The sequence below is a fragment of the Rhinichthys klamathensis genome, unplaced genomic scaffold (assembly GCF_029890125.1).
Source record: "Rhinichthys klamathensis goyatoka isolate OS25496 unplaced genomic scaffold, OSU_Roscu_1.1 h1tg000206l_1, whole genome shotgun sequence".
In the NCBI taxonomy this organism is placed as follows: Eukaryota; Metazoa; Chordata; class Actinopteri; order Cypriniformes; family Leuciscidae; genus Rhinichthys; species Rhinichthys klamathensis.
In genome coordinates, this window is record NW_026606731.1 from 513,978 (window position 1) to 529,649 (window position 15,672).

Here is a 15,672-nt window from a genome sequence, read left to right on the forward strand (position 1 = left end):
TTCCACCTAGCGGTTTTAAAACTTCTCACAGGGGTTGGATCCATGCATTTCATGGCAACTTTAAGGAAACCGGTTGCATTATTGTTAACTACTACAAATATTGTTCAGTAATAAAGCTGAAATAAAATGAAATATAAAAAGCAGATGAAAAACGTTTTAACTTAATTTAGAAATGTTGTCCTGGCAATTAACTGAAAAAATGTAAGCACACATTTTTTAAAATAACAAAAATGAATAAATCATTTAAAATGATTAAAAACAAAACTGAACATAAAACTAAAAGCAAATAAAAAATATTAAGAAATACTATTATAGTATAAATATCACTGATATGGATTTATCTCAAAACTAAAGTTTACTTCACTCCAGCATGACTTTATTACTAGCATTACTATATATGAGGTCATGCACATGAAGATATTAAATAATACAAGGACAAGAACGTTGTATTACAAAAGACATCGGATGGGCACATGACACTTTTACTTTAATTTTCACAATGATTATTTTATTTGCTCTTTTCATAAAGTAATAAAGAATAGATATAGAGTAAGCAAAGCAATTATATTTAGAAGAAAGATAGTGTTATTGCATGTTAACAACTAACATGATAAAGCAAAAATGATAAAGCCTATACGAACAAAAGCTTAGCCTACCTACATCTCATTATGTCTTCATGTGCTTTTAATGATAAAACACCAAGTGTGCAAGTAAAGCACAAGCCCTGAAAAGTGAAGCCAAAATGTCTCGAGACGTCATAGTCGTTCGTAATGACAGAATTTTCTTGTGTATTGTATTGATAGTAACTTCTTTTGTATCTTCATGCAGGAGCTGAGGGCCACTTACACGGTTGCCCTGGTGCTGTGGTAGTGGGGTCTCTCGTTCACCTGAGAGAGATGTTATTCACCGTGTGGTGGGGTGTGAGTATTGTTGAAGATTTTATTATTTAGAAAATAAGTAATTTAGCTATACATTAGGACACTATTAGTTCCTCTGTGTGAGTGTGGGTGCATCCTTGGGTTTGACATTTGGAAGCCTGAAAGGCCGAATGCTGATACAGCAGAGAGAGCTACTTCAGTATGTCACATGGTACAAGACCTTCACCCAAAACTATCTATAAGTGTATGACCATCTTTGGAAAAGGATGTATTTATATAACTCTGAACCCAAAAACACTCGGGAGCGCTAGAAGGCCGAAGGGCCAGAGCGTTAGAGCGCCGTTCTATGGAACGGAACGGCATTCGAAAATAAAGTCTAATTATTTCTGGCATCAAAGATCTCTGCTAAGTTATTTACAGAACAATTGAAACCACTTCAGTATTGAGTGTTGTTGTTTTTTTAGGCCACTTTCAGCAGGGGTGCCCAAGGTATAGTAGATGTCATGCAGCCCTGCATGGTTGTGTATTAGTTTCTTTTTGACCTGGTTTTGAATTCTTGTTTCTCCCTTCTCCCTCTTCTTTTTTTTTTTTTTTGTGATCTACTGCTGGTATACATATTTCAATCCATTAATTATCTTGTTTCTTTTATTAATTTCCTTGTATATGATATATTCTGAACTAAGTGTTGAGTTCAATGTTCTATCGAGGGATGGGTATTTTATTGGAGTTTTTCTGAAGTTTTTAGTGAATTAATAATAGTGTTCTTTTTATGGGGAATCCACGTCTCTGACCATTTCTTTGTTGATAACGAACCTGTGTGCTTTGAGTGAGTTCCTGGGGTGTAAATCCCTAGGTGGCGTGGTCGACTCAAAAAAATTATATTCTTTTAAATTATTCCTTTAGATTAAATTGACTCTTTCTTGCCGGCAACCGTTTGGTCACATGTTATTGTGAGTTCTTCTGGTTTTTAAGAATAATAGTCTGTCTTTGAGTACCTGGCTGTGATGGGATGAGTGAAGTTTCTGACCTCTCAATGACTAGGTAAGGTGACTTGTTATTGATATCTGTTCATATTTTGGTTGTTTGCTGTTCAGTTAAAAATGAAGGACAAAGTAAATATTCTACAGCACGAGGACCTACAATGGACCTAAATTGCCCTCTTGTCTTACAGTGTGTGTGAAGACAAGATAAAGGCGAGTTAAGATAAAAACAAATTCACAATATATCATTATAAAATTATATCTTGTCTGATTCTGAAATGTTGCCATAGCATGTAGCTAAGTACTACACATTCAACAATTCAACTAGCTCACTATAACTTGTTTTCATCACTTTTATTAATCATATCTATTGTGAATTGAATAGTCAGATTCTCGAGAGATGTGTCGAAAAACTGATTTTTGGGGGGTTGTTCTAATTTGGGATGAAATTGGAAATAATTTTGCACAGGATAAATAATTAACATTGTAATATTAAACATTAGAATGTTCAAATATCTTTATCCTAGTTGAACTATGAGGTGATGAACTTCAGCAGCTTCATTCACAGGGAAAGGAGTACTCAGCCTCTGACTGATCACCTGAAGGAAAAGAAAGATGTTCACATTCATACAACAATTAAAACCTGTAAATCTGAATAAACAATGTGCATTACATGATCAAAACATTCAACACTGGCATATTAAATCTTACTTGTTTGGTAGTAATCGTACACTTTGACCACAGCTGGCTTGAGATTCTTCACTGGAAGAATCTGTTTTATTTGTATCTGGTAACTCACTGGAAAATGTTGTGGAATCTGCAGGAAGAAACAAACACATCAGGCATGGACATTACGGATAAAAGGTTTATGAATCGACCTAATGATTTAAAATAATATGAATGTTGCTGTTTTCTCACCTCCTCCAAATACACAATGACATGATCATCTTTAGAATCAACCCGTTCCACAAGTGGTAAATATCTTCCAAGCTGTGGGGGAAAAGTGCTGGTTAATTTCTTAATAGTGAACTCTAGAAACTTTACACATTCTGTGATGAATCACTCAAACACACCATTGATGTATCAGCTGTGAATCCAGATAAGAGTTTAATATCCACAATGACCATGTTAGTCCTTTCCTGTAGACCATCGTATCTGGAAAAGAGCAAATTAAAAGGTTTGGTTCTTAAATGCCTCATATCAACTTACAAATAAGCGAGAACAAAAGCCAGTATAATTAACAAGACTCGTGCAGTTTTCATCACTCTTAATGTGTCAGTAATAAAAAAAATGTTTTCTAGTTTCTCAAGTTAGTGTTGCAGTTTTAAATACTGAGATATGCCATTTCAATTTATATTGCCTTTTTTAATGATATTCAGTAAAGATTTATTTGTTTTGACTTGAACTGAATAGAGATTTTCTTACTTGACAGTGAAATTCAAAATGAAATTTTGTCCCAATGTTTTGCAATCTCCCTCAATCTTAGCGTCAATGCTCAATGTTTTAGCTTCAGTAGGAGTGGGAATGTTGTAGAACTGAGCCATCTGAGAGAGTCAACACAAACATATTCATAATTCATCTCACAGCAGAATAACCACAATGCCAAGAGAGAAAGGGAGTGTGAGTAAATGAAGCTGAACGCACTACAGACCTGCACAGACACACAGGTTGAGCCCTTCACTTCAATGCTGTATTTGGCTGGAACGGTCTGCAGCTGCTTCTCCTGGTACAGTAACTTGTTGTCCTGATTGACATCAAAGTGGTGAGTGTCTCCTGCTGACTGTACAGTCACTGTGCTGGAGCCGGCAGAGCTGAACACTTTGGTAGCGTACAAAGACAGAGCCTGAAGAGCCACCACTGTGTCCTGGGAAATAAATGTGTTCAGTAATGTCACTTTTACTCATTCACACCGGTAATAATGTGTTTGATTGGAGTAGTTTGAGTAACCTGTGTGGAGGAGAATCCTCCATAGGCATTCTGCTGCTTCACAAGCCAACTGACAATCCTGTTAGCATAGCCCAGATCAGCTGTAGTGACTGAATCTGCAGAGAGAACAGCTAGCAGCACATATGAGCTGATCTCCACTGCCAGAGAATCAGAGTCATCAGCAGATGCAGACTGAGACCAGTGGAGAAGAGACCCTTGAGGACAAAAGACACACGCCTAACTCAATGAGCATGATAAAAAACAAAAATAGGACAGCCATAATAGACAACAGAAAGTCATCAGAAACAAACCACTTACCGTCTGAAATAGCAACATCCTCCAGTTTCTTGAAAAGCTGCTGTCGAGTGTCCGTGTCTTTAGCCAGACTGAAAGTGTAGGCGAGCAGAGCAGTGGTGTAAATGTTTTTGACATCCTCTATGACGGACCTCAAGCATGACAAACCTTTACTGACGACAGGATCCTGTGACAAAAACAGAGAAACCGACACTGTGAGTGTCATTTTTCTATGAGTTTATACTGTGTTTCCTGAAGATGAACTTACTGTGACTGGAGTTTCCAGTTCAAGCAATGATGCAGTAATGTAGGCAGTCATGGTCACATTATCATTCACTCCACCCTGGAATATATGAGAAATGAAGGATAAATAAAGCAACACACTACTAAAGGAAAGTTCATCTATTCTAGAAAAACTTGCTTTATATATGCATTTGGCAGACGCTTTTAGGTATTTAAATATCCTAATTTAACTAAGGCCGAATCCTGGCATAATCTAAACCGTGTCTGTGAAACCAGGCCTAAATGTTTTTTTTTTTTTTAAAGCTTAAACATTTACAGGTCTAAGATTCCAGGTTTTCTATATAGTTACTAGACCATTTCTAGGTGGCTGCTAGGGTGTTCTAGATAGGAAGAGAGATAGAGAGATATAGATAGACAGAAGTTGACAGACCTTCATTCTGTTGTTGAACAAGCTTCCCTGTTGGATAAAACAGCCGTCTGAATCCCGTCTACTTATTAACCAATTCTTTGCACCCTGAATAATTTCTGGATCAATAAATATGTATTTCTGTGCTCTGCCAAAAGACCTCAAGACAAAGGCAGTCAACCTGGTGGTGTGGAAGATAATAAAAAAATTAAAAAAAATGTCATCAGGTGTTTTAATGAATTCACCATCATAAATCTCAAAACAAATAATTTGAACTGAGACACATTCTTAAATGTGTTTTTTTGTACTATTCTCTTGGGTTTATTATTGTAGATTATCTTGATATTATTTCTGTTTAACAAAAGTAATAGTGAAAATATATTTACCATGTATTTCCATCACCATAACCAAATGTGCTGTAAGATCCATCCAAATGCTTGTAGTTCATTTGTCTCTGGTATCCTGTTTGGTGTAATAATGGTTAACACTTCAACAGTTTGTTTGGGTTGACTCAATGTGTCTGATTATTCAACTTTACTGAATGAAATTCAGTTGTGTTAAAAAATGTATAATTTGCTATCAAACAATCTCAGTATTTCCTTGACATGATTTATGTCTCTCACCGCTCTTCAGGAAGCCTGTGGCTCTCTCTCGGATGGCTGAGGTGAGCTGCTCTGTGTTCTCCAGATACTGCAGAATGTAAATATTGGGAGAAAGAACAGCCATGTTTTGCTCTCCACAGCCGTACGGCATCCGTAATAATCCGTGAAGATTCCTCAGTGCACGACCCAATATATCTCCTATAAACCATACACAAATGAAACTACATTTTATTAATCCAAACCCAATCTCCTCATTTCTGCTTGTATTTGTAAATTTTACCAATGACTGAAACAGAGGATCTGGCTGATCCCTCTATCACATCTTTAGGGAGAGTCAGAGCCACTTCCTCTGAGAGACTGTCACCTACAAACCAGACAGACAGAAACACATATCAGTGATCAGCAGAGTAACACTATGGTTTAATATTAAATAACATAAAAAAATCTATACATTTTAAATCTATATAAAATAAATTCTGTGGACAAACCCTTTGGACACAATAACCAGCTTTGAGTCTCTGTCTTTTCAGTTCCTTCCGCCTGCAGCATAAAACAATCACATCAACACATCATACTGGCATAAGCATTATGATAAAGGGTAAATGATATCTAAGAGAAATTTGACGTGCGCTGACCTGTACAAGCAGACTTCGTGTGACCGTGTCAATGCGTCCTCTCTCTGGGACGCTCACAATCTCATTGTCACACACAGTCTGGGACGCCTCTGCCTCTGCACTGACAGTAATATTCAAGACTCCTACAACACAAGACATGTACGTGAAGATACAACAGACACAAACACTGAGAAACAATGATTCAGACTGGAAAACTCACCAAGAACCGAAGGAGTGAGGGTCCATTTAAAGGTTTTTCTCCCATTAGCACATAGACAGGATGAATACTGATCATCAGAGGAGGCTTTGAGAGTGTAGTCTGAGGACGGAGCTGGAGTCACTTTAACCTGTCAATCAACCACACATGATTAGTGGCATATTTGATATGATTTGATTAGACTGAGTCTGAAATCTCACCATGATGCACTTGGACAGATAGTTAAAGACAGTGGCCTTCAGCTCAAAGATCTCCCCACGGATGATGGAGTAAGGCAGAGAGAGCTCCAGGAAGAAGGGCTGGAAAACTGTCAGCTGAGCAGGAGGAGCGAGACCCAGACCTTCAGAGGACAGACAGAAGACCTCCGTCTCCCAAGAGGTGATGGTGTCAGGAACCGTGACAGGAACCTGAGCTGATCCAGAGTCCCTGCGGAGGAATTACAACAATAGGCATATTTGATTCTTACTCTGCCACTTTTCCTGTATTAAATAAAAACATTCAGTACACAGATGATAAAATAACTGGATTCAGAATCTGCAAAGCAAGCAAGGTATTTTGTGTCCTGTGGGTGTGAGGGGAGATGATGTTTTAAAGAGGAGTAATAAGATAAGATAAATATGATGTTTTGATGTGATGCATGTTAAATACTGATTACACTTTACATACCCCACTTCAGCAAGTTCCCAGATCCACGTTTCTGGAAAGAAGGTCCGAATCGTCACTGCTGGAGAATTTCTGTCAAAACCAGCACCCAGTAATGAACTCATCAGCATTGGAACATGATCCATCACTGGAAAAAAAGTGATATTTTGTAGTTAAGTGGTATGTGAAAAGCACGTCAAAATAAGTCTATATGCAGTCAGAAGTGAAAAGCAAATTAAGGGCAGATCATCAATTTCATTTATTATATTGTTGTAAAAAAATATATGTTTATTTATTTTTTATTGTTAGTATTTTAGAGCTACCAAAGGTTTTATTTTATTGCATTTTTTTTTTTTTTTTACAAAAGTTATATAGTTAAGTTTTAAAGTGGAGTTTGTTACCAATAATAACACTGATTCAAAGTTAACTAATAACCCCAGGAAAAAAACTCATTTTTTGTACAGTACTACATTTACATCACTATAATTGTTGAATTGTAATTTGTATGAATTGTACAAGTTTCACAATTTCTCAAATTAAAGATTTTATTTTTTGAAATATATTTCATAACAAGCACCTACATATTAAAACATAACAGCTTTGATTGTAATAACAGTACATGTACCTGTATAATAGTTTCGGTGATACATCAAGCCTCTGTATGACAGACACTGAGGAACTTGCACAACCAAATTTGTTGCCATCTTCAATCCCACTCTCTGTCAAATGATAATGATGAACCACAATAAAAGTCATGAAAATACAAATAACTTTTTATTGTCAGTATAATCAAGAAGGCTTTTTATGGATTTACTTATGCATGTGCAGTAAATACTCTCCTAATCATTATCTAGAGCACTGCCACACATATAATCCACCTGTTACCTTTAAGGATTCATAGGCGTTGTCTGTCGCCACAGCTCGACGGGGTCTCACATGCAGACACCCCCGCTCATCTTCAACAGAATAAGGATAATCTGACCCCGACTGCACTGGCAGCAAGTTGAAGACCTGTGACAGGACCACGTTCACACACTATCAGTATGATTTCTAAATAATTTATGTATTTTCAACAAAACTTTAATTACATTTTGGTGAAAAAGAATGAAGATTAATGTTAAATCTCCTGAGATAGGGATGTCAGCTTAAACAGATGAATCAATGCAGTAATATCTAATGTCTGTTATCACTAGTTCCCTTTCAAAAGTTACTATCAATGCTGCAGTGCTTTTGGGAATACACTGTGTGACCAGCTGCGAAATATGTGTGTATACACGCCTATGAAATTGTCCTTGAACTTGGCAGACTCTGACGGTGGCGTCATTGGAATGCATTCTCATCAGAGGCTATAAATAAATGTGAAACAGGTGCGTATTCAGGTTTCTTTGTCTTCGAGACCATACTGTGTTTCTCTGTGTGCTTCACCTCTCTGTCTGTCACTCTTGTTAGGAGTTAGTTTTCAACTGGCAGTGTGCAGAAATTTTCTCTGTGTGTGAAGCGAAAGAAAATAAAACAGAAATTGAGTCAAAGCAAAGCAGACAGTGGGTGTCTCCGTGCTCATGGCCCTTGCCTGAATGAACAACACACCTCAGTACTGTTTAGTCTGTTTTGGAAAAGAGGATGCTGCCAGTGCGTTGGAACAAGGCTAGTGAAAGCATTGCGAAAGGTTTTAGGTTAAGCTGCTGCGTGCTCACCTTGGGGCGCCCCCTTGCAGCAAGTACGTATGCTGGTCCTCCTTGCAAACATTCATTAGATTCTATAGTTTGGATGATCATGTGGCTCCAGGCTCACAGTCCTGGAGTCAACATCCCAAGCTCATGTCTGAGGCCTCTTTTGTGCTTGTGAGCACACACACACACTACACAACAGTGAGGGGTCCAGACACCTCCAGTGTGGCGACGTTGGTATTCTCGTTCCAATAAACACTGAAAAGCAGTGCAGGATTGAGAGTAGCTTTTGAAAGGGAACGTCTCACGTTACTTTGACTGTAACTCTATTCCATGAAAAAGCGGGAACGAAATGCTGCACTTCTTTGCCGCACTGAGGATGTGTCAGGTTGTCTCTTCAGACAAAGAAACCTTAGCACCGGTTTCACATTTATTTATAGCCTATGACAAGAGCGCATTCCATTGACATCACTGTCAGAGGCTGCCAAATTCTAGGCCAATTTCGTTGTTTAAACACATATTTTGCAGCTGGTCACACACAAAGCATATTCCCAAAAGCGCTGAAAAGCAGCGCTGCATCTCATTCCCGCTTTTCAGGGAACAGCACACGCGATGATTCACACTGCAGATTCCCCACTATGAAGACGCAGTTAATCAATACTGAATCTTAAAGCATCTACACCTTGTCAGCATCCAGACGTTTTCCTGACTTCAGGATCAGGACGCTCTGATCTACAGCACTGAGGCCACACAGTGAACCAGGCTGAGCTGAGAGCTGGAGAGTGTTTTTCTCACCAGGAAGCGCTTTAGCAGGAGAAAACTGCAGAGACACCTGTGACATACAGTGAATAGGATTTATTTTATAATTTAGTCAGAAATAGAGTTTAAAGAGGGTCATTTCTAAAGCTACAATACATACCTTGTTTTTGAAACACTTTTCAATGTTGAAATCTTTGCTACTAGCAACAACATTTTCACTGGGCAGAACACAGTATGCCAGAATCTGCAGTACAGGAGCCAGATCTGAACCAACAGACAATTTGAACGACATTGTGCCTCTTGCTCCATTAGAAGACTTCACTTCAACCTTCTCATATCCATGATGAACGATCACTCCTCTGGACAAGACCTGAAACAGACAGATGACACTCTAATAACAAACTGACTAGTGCAGCCAAATAATACTGTTAAATAAAAACATATCTGTAATAATATAAATACTGCACGTTCTCACCATATAGACAATGTCCGCTTTGAAGTCTTCAACAGTCTCTCCAATAAAATAATACTTGATGGTGGCTGTAAACTCAGAGTCACACTTTAATGGTTGCTCAGAATTCTCTATAATCAATTCACTTAGTGTTGGGGTGTATGGAGTGGCAGGCTGGAAGAGCTGGACTGTTTTTTCTTCAGTAGAGAAGTAAGGCTTGTTGTGGCCATAATAACGGCCCTCTTGAGAGACACTTGCCTGGATAACAAAGAATCAGAAATAACTCATGCAATTGAACTCTTCAGGGAACACAAAACTAAGTGAACACAAACACCCTTACGATCAGATTAATATCACTTTTAGAATGACTGGATGTATTAAAAGAGAAGCTGGCCAGTCCATCACTGTCTGTAGTGAGATTTAGGAGCAGTTTTGGGGACCAGATGTTACCCTCCATAAGATAAACCTCTTTGTTTTGAATTGGTGCGCCTTTGTAATTTGAGAGTTTGATCTGTTGAAAATAAGATTTAGAAGGAATAAATTAATGAATAATTCTGTACATATCAATGGTGTTAAACTGAGACAAACTGATTTTAGACTTACTTTTCCTTCTATAACTGATCCATGTTCATATGTTTTGGGCAGCTCAGTAAATGTGGCTTTACCAATTTCATAAGTGAGAGTTACAGATTCAGATTTTGTCATGGTGATCTCTGTAAACAGTAAAAACACCAAAAAGAAATATTCTTTAAAATAAAATTAAAGTAAAACATAAAAAATGAGAAATTCAAGAAATGTAGGTAACGGGATCTGACCAAATCCAGCAGCTCACCTGTTCCTTCTTCTGTAACCATTGCCTCAACACGAAGAGAATTCTCCAGCCTATCCTTTAGTGTGGCGTTCAGAAAAACCGATGTATCTAAGGTATGGATGGCACAGCCTGTCTTTTTTATCTAATTATAAGGAATGAACGCAAACATAGCATGTTGACTGTAGAGTGTTTTAATTTGATAAATGGAGGAAAGTAAAGATGCAATTACTTGTACTGTGTTTCAACTCACATACCTCCACGGTTTCCTCTAAACACACTGGATTGGTGTGATGGGTCTGGTAGGACAAATTATTACGGCAGACTTTCACCCATGATTTACCAGGTACAGGCTGTCCATAAGTGTATCTGCGAAAAAGGTACAAGCAACTGATCTATAACCCAGGGTTGAGTTCAGCAACTAATACAGTCATGTGAAAAAGTACACCCTTTTGAATTCTATTGTTTTATGTATCAGGACATAATACAAAAACAAATCTGGTCCTCAACAGGTCTTAAAATTATGTAGATACAACCTCAGATGAACAACAGCACATGACATATTACACTGTGTCATGGTTTATTAAAACAAAAGCATAAGAATTAAGAGGGAAAGTAGCAATCAGGAGCTGCTAATCAAATGACTTTGATTAACTGATCATCAGCAAGCATGACCAACTCTATAAAAGCAGACGTTTTTGCAGTTTGCCGGTCTGGAGCATTCAGGTGTGTTTTAACGCAATGCCAAGGAGGAAAGACATCAGCAATGATCAAAGTGGCTCTCAACAAGGGGAGTGGGGCACAAATTGTTTTTAAAAAAACACACACACACAAAGACAGGGCATCACGTGGGTACTCTGTGTATTTGATTTATTTTCAAGTAGAATGTACATAAATAAAAAAATAAAAAACACTGGCTCTCCAGAAGTCGGGTTTTACATCGCCTCTACAAATTTCATTCAGAAGTGAAGACGTTTCTTGTTGACGTGAAGTCCGACCTTGCGCAGCACCTAGCTGACCTCCGGTGGTTAGCGCAGTTGTCATACCTTAAGTTGTAGACATTTTCGACAGGCTGAATTTGTTAAACCGATAGATGGAAGGGAGAGATGCCAACACCTTCTATCTTGCAGACAAAGCTCTTGCTCTCTGCCTTCGTTTTGGTCGAGTGTGATGACTGAATATCCTCAGTTTAATTACTTCCATTTACCTTAACTTGTCTGTGCGAGGAAGGGTTTTCAAAATTGACTGCCTTGAAAACCAAGTACCGAAATTGGCTCCAGGTGGAGGATGACATAAGGCTTGCGCTGTCCAACATGGAATTGTACTTCTTTGTACTCCATGAGAAATCCTCTTCTCTCCAAAAAAAAAAAAAAAAAAAAAAGGTTTGCAAAATTGCATCTGAGCAAACCACAAGAGTTCTGGAACAATGTCGTTTGGACAGACAAGACGTTTGGCTAAAACAAAACACAGCATATCAGCACAAACACCTCATACCAACGGTCAAACACTGGTGGAGGGGTGATGATTTGGGGTCATTTTGCAGCCACAAGACCTGGGCGCCTTTCAGTCTTTGAGTCGACCATGAACTCCTCTGTATACCAAAGTATTCTAGAGTCAAATGTGAGGCCATCTGTCCAACAGCTAAAGCTTGCCTGAAACTGGGTCATGCAACAGGACAATGATCCCAAGCACACCAGCAAATCTACAACAGAATGGCTGAAAAAGTGGCCCAGTCAAAGTCCAGACCTCAACCCGATTGAAATGCTGTGGGTGGACCTTAAGAGAGCGATGCATAAACAGATGCCAACTCAATGAACTGAAGCAACTTTGTAAAGAACAGAAGGCCAAAATTGTTCATCTGAGGTTGAGGTTTTAAGACCTGCTAAAGACCACGCATTTTTATTATGTTCCGATATGTAAAACCATAGAATTAAAAAGGGTGTACTTTCTTTTTCACATGACTGCATATTAGGATGGGGATTACAGTAAGTAACTGACACCAAAGTAAAAAAAAAAAAAAATACAATTAACAATTAAATGAAAGTAACTTAATTGTGCCACGAATGGAAGAACAAACTGCTCGCTTAATGCAGGAAATATAATTAACCACTTACTTTCCGCAAACCTCAATTATCAGTTCCTCTTCTTCAACACTCACTTCATTTGGGCTTTTTACAGAAACTTTAAACTTAGGCAAAACTAGAATTTAGAAGGCAGAAATTATAGTTATTAGTCGTCAAATTAGATATTAATAGACAAACATATTACTGAAACTCTTCTCATGCAACATTGCAAATCATTTGTTTTTATGACTTACCATATTGTTTCACCTCAAAATCATATGAGATCATCCTGTCACCAATAAAAGCCTTCAGTTTGTACATGCCTTGACGGGCCTCTGGGTTTAATTCATAAGAGCGCTGCAAAATCCACCTTGTTGAAGAAACATTTGTCCATTGACCAATACGGTTACCTTGACTGTCCTGTTTAATACCAGAGACAGTGCAGATATTTAGTTACAGTCAGCTACACATATCCTGACTTTCAACGAAGAAATGTATAATTAGTCTACTGAAAGTACAATAATTGCAAATATAACCGAATTTCTACAGTTAAGATTGACTGCATATTAGGAGGTTTTGTGTTCTTACCTCAAGAACCACTGTACTATACTGTAAAAGAGCAAATAGCAAATAAAGAACAAAAATGTTTTTATTTATTAAACATGTATTTAATAAATGCAAGAGAAAACGAGGGCGATAAAGATTTAAGAAAAACACATCAGACCTGCTGATCAAGGGGTGCAAAGTTTGTATCCATGGTAACAACTCTGAAGTTCACTGTAAAATAGAAATTAGTGTTAAAAAAGCCTGATTTTTGACGTCTTCAGCTCTTATGTAAGGGACAACGCTTAGTCAGTATTTCACTCCTGTAAATAACTAGACCTTGTGTTAACGTAACCGTATTAAGGATGACAACTGTATTCTGCTGATGTGTGAACATGTCTTTTGAGCCAAATTAAACTGTGTCAGTAGCTTGTTTTGACTGTCATTTTACAAGAATTTCTGACCAGTTTGCAGCAGCTGACCAGTTAGAATCAAGTAGGCTTATACCAGACAGCTATTATCACATGTAAAGATCTATAGCAGGAGTGTCAAACTCCTGGAGGGCCACACAGAGTTAGTCCCAACCCTGCTTCAACACACAGACCTGTAGATTTCAGATAAACCTGAAGGACTTTATTAGCTGGATACCTGATACTGACATTTAATTAAGGTTAACGCTAAACTCTGCAGTGGCTCTCCAAGAACACCCCTGATCTACAGTATCTCTAGATTTCATATAAAATAAAGTCATAGACACTGATATAAAGTGATTTACGTTATCAGTTATTTGTAATTACAGTATTTAGATATATGTTTGAATCTGAGGGGATTGTTCGAACACACTAGATGACCATTCTTGTGTTTCCAAAGCTGTTAGATTTCAAAGCTACGGATCCTTATCTTCTTTCCTTATGCTCCTCTTTTATGTTTTCAAGTTTGTAAATTCATTGAACGGTTTACTTCTTTTATCATCTTCTGGTTTGTGCAACATTTGTCATTTTTGACCGATGGTGCTACATCAGCTCATTGCATGATCATAGCAAGCTTTACTTAATGTATATTATGTATTTTACAGTGACATCAGCATTATTTACTGTGGTTTAGCCTTTGAGACATTCAAAGCTCACCTGTCTGTCCTGGAATATAGATAGGTTTATCAGTCTGGATAAAGGTCAGAGGATAGTAAGGCTTGAACATGACTTTTCTCTCTTCAGTCATCTTGAAAGTTTTTCCCAGTAGTTCGACCTTCATTTTCTGCACTGATTCTGCTTCGACCAGAGGAGCCTGATGAGAAATAATATACTGTATTTACAACCTGCCATCACAAAAACTAGATGCGTTATGGTGAAATAAATTTGATAATAATCATAATGTGTATGTTTTGATGGCAGACCTTGAAGTTAAAGCAGCGGTGAAACTCTTCCTCAGCTTTCTCCTGCAGCAGTAAAGTGCTCTGGTTACCATGAACCAGATGAATGTTCATGACAAGGCTTTCATTGGGCTTGAGAAGACTTGCACACAGTTTGGCCTCAGATCCAGAAGCGATCACTGCAGGAAACGTCACCATGAAAGACCTGTCCAGAGAAAATGATCATACAATATTGCCTGAGTGGCTAGATACAATAAGAACCATAACAAATTAAACTGGGAGTGAAAATCAATAAAGTTAATTTGCTATTGATCAATTATATGAGAAGTGAGAATACAAGGGCAAACTGTATAATTAAGTCTAATGACTTAATTCTTTAACGAAAGAACACTGTTGCTCTTAAAAATACACTGTAATTATGTAATGTTATACATGCCTTAAGTTGTCTTTTAAACAGCAAACTTCTACTGAGCAACACAGATCCGTTAAATCAATACAGGAGAAATAATCAAGACTTATCTTACACATTAACTAATGGTATAATAATTTATCACACTTAGAAAGCAAAACACAGTCTTCCTCAGCAGAAATTGTTAAAAACTTACGGCCCGGATGTTTGTCCATTGACACAGTTCAGGAGGAAAGAGAGCAGAAGGAGCCCTTTCCAACAGCAGCTGATATTCAGAGTCATGATGACGAGCGATCAGCAGGTCATGAGATGAACTGGACCGTCTCTTTTAAAGGGACTCTAGCTAAAGGAGGTCCTTCAAAACATCTGTATTGATCATCTGATTAATGATTCAACCATGTAGGCAATGCAGTTCAACAAACCTGTGATTTGCAATTTGTTGGTTTGTCAAAAAATTCATTTGTAATGAGTGTCATAAATGATAAAAAAAGCAGTTCAAGACATGCTTTTGCTTTACTCCTTCACAGATCATAATAAACATTAAATTCATTATGAATGTTCCTGACTGCATAATTCAGGGTTGAACAACTTAAAGGTTGCATGTTGGAATATCCAAGCATGTAAATCTAAATAGTCTTTTTTTCTTTGAAAGTCAAAAGAGAATTCTTGCATGTTATATAAAAGAACTGAACTTTCATAGTCATAACATCAACTGAAATCAACTGAGAACTTTAAAGTACATAGCATAAGTGTACATGTGATCTGAAAACAAACTCCTACTCTTTTCCTCATCTACAGATA

At 37.7% G+C, this 15,672-nt stretch overlaps 1 protein-coding gene across 1 annotated transcript; it reads right to left on the minus strand.

Annotated features, from left to right (window-relative positions):
• Window positions 1–2,392: 2,392 nt before the first annotated feature.
• Window positions 2,393–15,161, minus strand: LOC130096704 (alpha-2-macroglobulin-like). Its single transcript, XM_056263327.1, has 34 exons — window positions 15,068–15,161; window positions 14,487–14,667; window positions 14,221–14,377; window positions 13,275–13,327; window positions 13,139–13,159; window positions 12,805–12,970; window positions 12,602–12,686; window positions 10,745–10,856; window positions 10,512–10,632; window positions 10,283–10,392; window positions 10,020–10,190; window positions 9,704–9,937; window positions 9,389–9,598; window positions 9,152–9,301; window positions 7,688–7,813; window positions 7,428–7,521; window positions 6,827–6,950; window positions 6,361–6,586; window positions 6,164–6,290; window positions 5,965–6,086; window positions 5,818–5,869; window positions 5,610–5,693; window positions 5,351–5,527; window positions 5,114–5,189; window positions 4,752–4,908; window positions 4,347–4,421; window positions 4,103–4,265; window positions 3,806–3,999; window positions 3,510–3,722; window positions 3,284–3,402; window positions 2,932–3,013; window positions 2,777–2,848; window positions 2,570–2,675; window positions 2,393–2,457 (listed from the first exon to the last, which is right to left on the minus strand). Exons 1-34 carry the CDS (start codon window positions 15,151–15,153, stop codon window positions 2,417–2,419), a joined length of 4,287 nt encoding a protein of 1,428 aa, XP_056119302.1. The 5' UTR covers window positions 15,154–15,161; the 3' UTR covers window positions 2,393–2,416.
• Window positions 15,162–15,672: the final 511 nt, after the last annotated feature.

Bases quoted from the DNA above. Each gene is read 5' to 3' on its own strand.
- LOC130096704 (XM_056263327.1), bottom strand. From the start codon at position 15,153: ATGACTCTGAATATCAGCTGCTGTTGGAAAGGGCTCCTTCTGCTCTCT. The intron at 9,938-10,019 runs GTAAGGGTGTTT...TTTGTTATCCAG, and splicing joins AAAGTGATATTAATCTGATC to GCAAGTGTCTCTCAAGAGGG. The intron at 4,909-5,113 runs GTAAATATATTT...CCACACCACCAG, and splicing joins TATGGTGATGGAAATACATG to GTTGACTGCCTTTGTCTTGA.